General features: G+C 30.8%; 1 protein-coding gene across 1 annotated transcript; it reads left to right on the forward strand.

Moving 5' to 3' along the window:
* The first annotated feature begins 244 nt into the window (after nt 1-244).
* LOC115982398 (peroxidase 5-like) lies at nt 245-1609 on the forward strand. Its single transcript, XM_031104985.1, has 2 exons — nt 245-671; nt 839-1609. Exons 1-2 carry the CDS (start codon nt 456-458, stop codon nt 1607-1609), a joined length of 987 nt encoding a protein of 328 aa, XP_030960845.1. The 5' UTR covers nt 245-455.
* The last annotated feature ends 8721 nt before the right edge of the window (nt 1610-10330 follow it).

Below are 10330 nucleotides of genomic sequence, written 5' to 3' on the forward strand. Positions count from 1 at the left end.
GTGGGGTATTTACGTACGTACATTATTGTACCTTCCTACCTTCCCCAAGTTGACATCCGGGATGTCACATCCCTAACTGTCAAAGAACATAAATGCATCACTACCTACTCAATTTCTAATGGGCTAATAGGATGGAAGATCTTGTAAAATAAGCTACTGCACGTTGGAGTGAGCCAAAGAGGACTGTTTCCTCTTTGTTACCATGGAAACCCTCAAACTTAGACAGCTTCAAGTCTCTCTTCTATGCCGCAATGCATGATTTGGTTTACAGAGTAAAACTGCCAGTCCCATCTTCACTAACTTCATTCCTATAAATACTTGGCTAACAACAACCTTTATCTTCATCTCCATCTTGCTTATAATATTCTTCTTTAGCTGTTCTTTCTCTGCTCTTTACTCTCAGTCTTATTCATTCCCTCATTAGAGTATTGCAGTGTTTGGGTTGTAGAGTAACTATGGTAACAATCAAATTTTGCTTGGTTTTCTTTGTTACTATGTCTATGATGGTGTCAATGTCACTGGCTATGCCATCACTCAAAGTGGGATTCTATCAATCAACTTGTCCTTCTGCAGAGACCATTGTGAGAAACACTGTGAACAAAGCTGTGTCAAGTAACCCTGGCCTAGCTGCTGGCCTCATCAGAATGCATTTTCATGATTGTTTCGTCAGGGTATGTTAATTAGCTCTTTGAAACACCAATTAACTTGTAATATGTTTAACCGAAACTGTACCTAAATCTGTAGTCCCTTTTGCTTCTTTTTTTTCTCCGAATATACCATATAAGCTACTTAATTACTAAGATGTGGAGTTTAATATTGTACATGTTATCTATGCCAGGGTTGTGATGCTTCTGTCCTACTTGATTCAACCCCTGGAAATCAAGCCGAGAAGGACAATCGAGCCAACAATCCAAGCTTAAGAGGCTTTGAAGTGATATTTGAAGCAAAGGCTAAACTTGAAGCTCAATGCCCACAAACAGTCTCATGCGCAGACATTGTTGCATTTGCTGCTCGTGACAGTGCTTACAAAGTTGGAGGCATAAGTTACATGGTGCCATCAGGACGCCGTGATGGCAGGGTATCACGTAAGGATGAGCCCGATCAAAACCTTCCACCACCTACCCTCAATGCTCAGGAACTAGAAGAAAGATTTGCACGAAAAGGACTTAGTCTTGATGAAATGGTGACACTTTCTGGGGCACATTCCATTGGAAGGTCACATTGTTCTTCTTTCTCAGAGCGATTATACAATTTCAGTGAAACAAATCTACAAGACACTTCAATGGATCCCATATTTGCTAGAGACTTAAAGACCAAGTGTCCGAAAAATGCTAATAATGGCAACGATCCAATAGTACCTCTTGATGTACTTACACCATATAGGCTTGATAATAAGTACTATAAAAATTTGAAGAACCACCATGGCTTATTGACCTCTGATCAATCTCTTTTGAGCAGCACTTCAACGGTTGAAATTGTTAGAAATAATGCAAGGCACGGTCAAGCATGGGCTTATAAGTTTGGGGCAGCTATGGTGAAAATGGGTTACATTGATGTGCTTACAGGAAGTCAGGGTGAGATAAGGAAAAATTGTAGGTTTGTGAACTAAATATATATTATAGGCTTATTTGTGTGACTGTTGAAACTTTTTTGTATGATTTACTTACGTATTTGTCTCATTTTTCTATGTTGATTCAAGTGTAAATTCGTTCTTTTGAAAGTTTGTGAGTGAATTTTGTTGAGACATTAATGGGATAAATTGGTATTTGTTAGATGTTACAAAATGTGCAAAGCATTCGTTTGTGGATCTTGAGGTTTATGTTCATTGCTTTATTTACGATCTTTTTTTTTTTTAATGATACCGAAATATGTGAAGTGATTGTAACACAAACAGACATAATTACTTGAAAGTGCTATTAACCAATTCGCCGACCCTAATTTAGATTTTGATTTTTTATTCAATATATTTTAATACATTAAATTCATAGTTGACCATCAACTTTATTTATTTATTTATTATTATTATAATTGGAGATATCTATCTTTTTATTATTATTAATTCTTCTAATAATAAATGGTTATTTAAAACTAAGTTCTCTGTATCGAGAGAAGTAGACAATACTATTGAGTTATAAGGCACTTAGGGCTTGTTTGGTTAAAAAAAATGGTCACTCATCACTTATCACTTAATTTTCGTCACTCATTACTTATCACTTAAAATACCCCAACTCCCTACACCTCACCCGTTTGGCACCATCACTTATTTGTCATCACTCAATATTTTTCAATTGTTTGTGGGCCCCATACCTATAATTTGGTGCAGCTTTTACTTTTTTTTTTTCTTCAACCCCAATACCCAAACTCACCGAACCCAGTTGAAAAAAAAAAAAAAAAAAAAAAAAAAAACCTCACCGAACCTAGTGAGGAAAAAAAAAAAAAGAGTCAAAAGTTGTGGCTTACTTGACTTGTGAGTCCCTCAATGTATGTTTAATTACAGAAATGTCATTAAAAAGAAAGTTATGGAAACTAAAAACACCTAAAATGTACTTTCAGTTTCCATAACTCATCACTCAAAAATCAGAGAATTGAGTGATGGAAACAATGATCCAAAACTCATCCAAACAAATGCTCATCCGTGGGACCCACACGATTTGGATGATGGAAATAGAAAATTAAGTGATATCACTTAAAACTCATCCATCCAAACAAGCTCTTATCTTTTTTACACACACTATTTTTTTTTCTTGCTTCTTTTACCTTTTTTTTTAATAATTTTTTTTTTAAGCATTTAGCAAACTCAAATTCACCTCAAAGATTTAAAGAGCCTCATTGCACAAAGTGCATGTGATGAGACTAGTATTATTTATGGTGTCATAGATAGTCGAACAAACAAAAAAAAAAGAAAAAAAAGGGACAAATTTACTTCTTATTCTAAACAAAAATAAAATCAATCACATAATTTTTAAAATAATTTTTTTGTGGTCTTTAAAATTCATGCAATCATAAATAAATTCAACAAAAAAATTATCTTACATATTTAATTATTAAGTTATATTCAATTTAAAGATTTTTTTTTTGAAAATGACGTAATTAATTTTTTTAGAATTTTTAAAAAGAATATCAAATCTAATTTAATAGGGTTTTATTTAATATTTGATTGTTTTATTGAAAAGAAGATGACAAAATTTAAATCAACATAGATTATGGATGGAGGCATGCATTGACTATGGGGGACAATGCCCCCCCCCCCCTCCCCCCCAATTAAAAAAAAAAAAGATATTAGTGTGTGTACATATATATATATATATATATATATATTTGTTCTATAAAATTATATTTTGTCCCCCTCAACAATATCATTAATTCTTTTTAGAGTAACAGTAAAGTTACAAATTCATCTACAACATTTTACAAACTATTGAGATACAAATTCTTATCAGTTCCAATTTGAGCTTATCACTCACATCACTTTTTTACTTACAAATAATTACTCACTATATCAACAATATACTTCTAGCATTTTTCTCAATTTAAAGGTCATTAAAAAATTTATAGATCTAAATTCTAAAAAAACATATACTAGCCCAAAAACATTTGTGCAACAACAAAAATCACCAATAGCAAAGCTAAAAAAAATTAAGTTTAATTAACCAATTTTACTCAAACAAACAACTGGCCTTTTAAAAAGTTTTAAACTGAATAATTTTGTCTTTATTCAGTAGATGCACACATCAAAAACTCAAAAAAAAAAAAAAAAACCTCAGCGACTAAGAATTTGTAGATCTAGAAGTTGAAGTCACCCCCCTTAACTCAAAATTGTGGCTCCATCCTTGACATACATTGACACTATTTCTAAGGCTAAAATGGTTAAATACCACTATTTGACAAAATATGTAAGGATCTACGATTGTTTTGGAAATATATATGGATGTACTACTCTTTTGGAACTTGAGTTTGCTGTGTAACTCGAGTTCCAGAAACTTGAGTTCTTTGAAAAAATAGTTTTCAAGTTTGCCATACTATTTTTTTTATAAAACTTGAGTTCCTAGAACTCGAGTTACATAAAAAATTGGTGGCTATTTTTCATGGAACTCGAGTTTGTGAAATACAAGTTATACGACAACTCGAGTTTTAAAAAAGTGGTAAATTCCTAATTATTTTGCAAACAATGATAGATCCCTATATATTTTGCCAAATAGTGGTATTTGGCCATTTTGGCCTTATTTCTAATCATAAATACTAAAAATATGTTATAATTAAAAAAAAATTAAATATTGATTTTTACCAAACAACTAAATATATTAGAATTAATAATAATGACGTGAAAAAAAATTTATACATATTACATATTTAGTCAAAAGTATTAATTCAGAATAAAATTAGTTGCATGGCTAACGTGGATGGTGGATGATTAAATGAACATCAGCCCTCTAATTCAACCATTTTTTTACATGATGGAACTTAGCCAATAATGTTGTTCTTTAGAGGAAATTGACTTGTGAATAGTTTGTCAAATATAATTAGACTTACTCATTGTTGAGGTGTAAATTGGATTTTAACTTGTTGCTATGTGGTCTAACATTGTCTACCTAACAGCTATTAGTCGAGATCATCCAAGAAAGGTCACTCATGCTTGGATTAATGTTGATGTTCAAGATGACTTTTTTTTTGAAGCTAAAGGGGGACTCCTTACTATTATTAGTTCTCTTTCTATGAGTTAGATCATAGGTGTGTTTGTATAAGCTATTCGAAAATTGTGTTTTGAGTTTAAGATGAATGTTTGTAAAAAAATTATAAAGAATTATGGTTGCAAAACAGAGTTTTTGGTTTTAAAAACACTATTTTAAACTCCCAAAACATCTAACCAAATCAAACCCATGTTATTTTTAGCACGTGTGTGAGCATATTATAATCTTGACTAAAAAAAAAAAAAAAACCCACTAGTTTCGTTACTCAAATTGTAAAAGCAACTCTTACTGATAATAATTCTTAATCTATGAGCCTAGTATCTGAAAGTAGTTATACTTTCCATGTTGTCATTCACCACCTATAATTAATCCACAATAATGGTATGGAAAAATAAACTATACTATTAATTAAGTAGCAATATAAGATATAATATCTAAAAAATTGTACCTAGTTTTAATTCCTTTGTAATTGTACACAAGCTCTTATACGAACTCTACATTGGGTGAAATGCATGTCATTTTTCCTGTAGATCAAGTGTAGGTGAGATGTTGTAATCATCTATATAACATTTAAAAAGTATTTATTGTTGACAAGCTCTTGATGAGTCATATTAGCATAGCATTTCAATTTAGTTCGACGTATTCAGTCTATTTTGATCCACTTCAGTCCACTTTAGTCATTAGGTCCAATTCAATGGTCCACTTTGGTCCATTTAGTCCACTTTGATGATTCTTTGGGAGGAGAGATTTGTGTAGAAAAAATTGCTACTTTATTGACAGTTATGTCTCATTTTTAGCTTAATGTTGGTAGGTTCTTAATCAGGGATAGACCCAGGTGCGGGTTCAGGCCCCCCTAGGTCCAATTTTTTTTTTAATCATTCTATATTTCATTTTTGTAGTTGGGCCCCATTCTCCCCGATCAGTCTAGTTAGCTTAACCCAAATAGCAACTATCCAATCCAAAAAGTTATAAAAAAAATAAAAATATTCATAATGGTGATTGTATTTTAGGGAAAAAAAAAAAACTATTTTACCTCCAAAGAATAAAAAAATGTGTTATTGGAGAAGATAAAGCTAAATTTTTTGCAATTACATACCAGTTTACTGTAGCAAGTTGTTAAAAATAAAATAAAATATTTTATTAAGATTATATCTCTTCATTTAATTAAAAAATTCAAATTCTATCTCTTCCTTATTATTTTAATGAGTTGTTTATATTATTTTAAATGAAGTGATAAAAAAAAAAAAATAGAACATTTGATTTTTGGTGTATTGTAAAGTGAAGTAGTAAAATAGATAAAGTAATTTTTTGAGGTATTAAAAGCTAAAATTTTAACACTACCACTGTGAATGCTCTAACTAAAAAAAAAAATTCCTAACCTGCCTAGTATTAAAAAAAAAAACATTATTTTTGTTTTTGTTTTTATCTTTGTTGGTAGATAATTGCATCTTAATGTATTTAAAAATAACAATTTTGTGTATTTATAATTTTTTAATACTATATGGATGTCTATATGAATATTTTTTTTTTAATACTCCGATCTCTACTAGTTTAAAATCCTGGGTCCATTCCTGTTCTTAATAAAATGACAATTTTCTTGTGTTATTAAAGTCTTTTATATATATATAAGTAGGAGATTTAGATATATCTACTCTCTCTGTAGGTCATTCAAGATTTATAGAGATGATGAATCATTTGTAAGAAGTATTAGAAACAAATTTCAACCACACATTAGATTATTTACAAAAATATCTTGTCATATATAATAATTAAAAGTAAAATGAATTATGTTTCCTTAAAAATAAAAATAAAAAATAAAAAAAACTTACTACATTTTAAAAATAACTTATTGCATTATGCCATATAATTTTTTTTTAGGAAAAAAATATATATTTTATCAACTATATACTTCGTTATAAAGTAATTACATGATTCTAAGAGCGGGTTCAAAACTAACATTTATAAGTCTTATTTACTATTTTCATTTTTTACTAACAAAAAACCAAATCGTCAAATTTTTCTTGCATTGTGTAGGTCTATGACTAATGTAGGTGAAACTCGAGCTCTTAATGTTGTTGGTCAAATGCATTTCATTTTTAAAAAACATTATTTAGACCCATTACAGTTTACTTATCAATTTTAATGAATTAGTTAAATTACGACTCAAGGTAGTTATTAGCACACATTCCAAAATAATCAAATAATGAACATATAAGCATAATCAAAATCACGCAAGAGGCAGTATTTGTCCATGAAGTGAAAGCCCTTGTAGAAATATTACCAATGTAAAAACACTTCAATGGTTTAGACTTCCACTAACACGACATTCTCATACATGTAGTTCGACACGGTACCTAATCTCCCCACTTTTTTTAGCAACTATAGACCCTAAGGGTCTATTTGGGATACGATTATTTTGCTGAAAATACTGTAGATAAAGGTAAAAGTTAACTGAAATAGTATAGTAAAACCCATGAATAGTACCAAAAAATGTAGTAGGACCTACGAATAGTAGTAAAAATAAGCTGAATAGTAAAATAAGTTGACAAAATTAATCATGCCAAACGGACATGATTTGTTACACGATTTGTTTCACAAATAATTGCTGCTTGCAGATTAATCTCTACACCACTCCAAGGGAATCTTGAAAATTTGGATTTGTCTATATTAATCTTTTTATCAAGCCCCAACACAATGTAGGTGAACTTATCGATAGAATAATACAACTATTAAGGATACTTTATGAAGAGTTGTTATAATGGATTTTCTCTATATTTTTCCAATTATCATCTTCTCTAATAATTAGGGTTAAAATAAGGTTTAAATGCAAGTAAAATGTGGGCTTGAGGCGGCTACAAAAACAACTGTGGGAAGCCAAGTTGGTTCTATCCATAATAGGGGTTCACTTGACTAAGTCTCAAGCAAACCACTGTTGACACTTTTTGTCCAAACTTCAATTTTGCTCAACAGATTACAAGTTTTTGCTTAATCAAGGTCTTGAATCTCACCTAGTGGATAGAATGTTTCAATGCTCAACCAATTAACATCCCTATCAATTACATTGTTCGTGACCTAAAAGGCTAAAATTTGTCATAAAATTAGCCAACACAAAATACGTAACTCATTTCAATTGTCAAAGTTGAATATTCTTCTATGAAAATTAAGGATCGTGCAGCAATGAAAACTACAACCACCATATATTGATTCCATAGATTCATAAAGACACAATTACCCATTTTTCATAGGTTTATGAATCTTTCTTGGTACATGGAAAAAATGGAGTATTGTGTTAGTCATTTTGTCAAACAACAATACTACATTGACAACATTTTTCATAAGTTATTTTAGAATGACAGATTATGAATGAATCAGAATCACTTTCAAATAAGCTCATTTGAAATCCTAATACTGTTTTATCTACAAATTAAAACAGGCTATATATTCCACTATATATATATATATATATAATATTAGTAAAAACATTTGTGACACTAGTCCAATTAGGAATTGCCTATTTTTGGTAACTTATTTTCATAATATGAGTCAAAAAGTTAAAAGTCAGCTTATTTTAAAAAAGCTGAAACTTAGTGTGCGTTTGGCATTGATGAAAGTGGCAAACTTATTTTACTATTCAGTTTATTTTTGCTATTATTCATGGGTATCACTATACTTTTTGATACTATTCATGAGTCTCACTATATTATTTCAGCTAATTTTTATCTTTATCTACAGTACTTTCATAAAAAAGTTTTCAGTTTCAGCAAAATAAGTAGATCCCAAACAGACCTTTAAATTATTTAAAATAAGGCTAAAACAAAAAGTAGTGTGAGATTCAAAAAATAGTACTTAAAATGAGAAAATAATAATTTTATTTCAAAGTGGACTTTCCTTAATTTTATTTAGGCTTTTTCTTGGGTCTTGAAAACTCAGGTCCAATATTAATTGGACCAACCAAAAATATCCAATACAGCCATTCTCAGGCCCAACTTAACACTCTCTCTCATATTCAACCTATTTGAAATTCCACACGTACAAAATGTCCTATTTCTTTGATAGATAGGGGCCATTTGGTATGATAGTTTAAGCAACACTTTTCATTTTTTAAACAACATTACTTGTATTTTTACACATTTTTTTACCTATACGTATTTCCAAAAAATACAAATAACGTTACTAGAATAACGTTACCAAACAGCCCCTAGATATCCTGCTCCTGGTATCATTATCTCTATCATTTACTACCTCTCTTCCATGCTCTAAGTTTTGTAGTTTTTCAACATCACAATTTGATAGCTTAAGCAATTAGATTCGCCGTACAAGTGTGGTTACATTTACAACTGTGCATGAATCGAAAGAGCCACCAGCTGAGGCAGGGCTGCTGAGAAAAGGTTCAAAAATTGAGATAGGGTCACCTGTTATTTGTTCAGAAATTACCTTAAATTCCAATTGTGACTTGGAAAGTCAATTAGGTTTCCTAGTTGAAGAAGAAAAAATTAATTTGGGTTCCTTGTTATAGAAGAAAAGACTATTCCTTGGTGTGGAAGGAAGTTTATTCCTTTTTAAAGATGTAATGTATACCTAGTTCAAGAGGAAATAAACTTTTTGTTAAAGAGGTGATATATTCCTAACTCAAGAGGGAATAGCAAAATAGTCTTATAAATAGACAATGCTACAAAGAATTTGTGAGCTTTGGCTTTGGCTTTGGCTTTGGCCCAAAGGTCCTTCCTATGGGGAGAGGGAAAATAAAGCGTGAAACCAAGAGAGATAAAAGGTATTTTTGATTGGGAGGAATGCAAGAGGAAGGAGAGAGTAAGGTGTTGCCACCTTCAAGAAGATAGCCAAAGAGAAGAGAGTAAATGGTTGCCGCCTTCAAGAAAATAGCTAAGGAGGAGAGAGTAAAGTGTTGCCGCCTTTGAAAGAGATAATTAACGTGTGTATGAGAGCAAAGAAAAATAAGAGAGATTTTTCTTTAACCATGAGATATACACAAGAATTATTGTAATTAATTTGATAATAGTGAAATTATTCGAAGTTTGTCCAGTGGTTTTTTCCTTTCAAAGAGAAAGAGTTTTCCACGTAAATATTTATGTTCTTGTGCATGATCGTTAGTTTGGATTGCTAATATTTTTGATAATATTATTTGGAACCCAAGATTATTGTCATTGAGGCTCTAAAAATGATATAGACTTTTGCATCAGTTCCATGCCTTAGGGTGAATTCTAGTTTAGTCAAGTCTAGTGATGTGGGAAGGTACTCTTATATATATATATATATCTTCAATGTGTGAATTGTTGGCTTTTTTGTGTTGTCTTCTGGGCTAGCATTGTGGTTCTTAAAGCAACTACATCAGTCAGTGCAAAATTTCCATCTATTTTGCAAGAAAAAACCTACTTTTTCAGTTTTACACACTTACTTTTACAAAATAACCACATCAGTTTATCTATTATACATATTTATTTAATAAAATATTCATTTCTTTAACATTGTCATCTCTCTCACAGACCTAACACAATCCACACAGTCACCATCATTAGCCACCATCATTAACCTAGCTATATGAAATCCAGAAACTCATTCAACCCAGCCATATGAAATCCCAAAACCCACTAATTAAACAAAGAATAAAAAATGGATCAAAACCC

This window comes from Quercus lobata, chromosome 3, assembly GCF_001633185.2.
Source record: "Quercus lobata isolate SW786 chromosome 3, ValleyOak3.0 Primary Assembly, whole genome shotgun sequence".
Classification (NCBI taxonomy): Eukaryota; Viridiplantae; Streptophyta; class Magnoliopsida; order Fagales; family Fagaceae; genus Quercus; species Quercus lobata.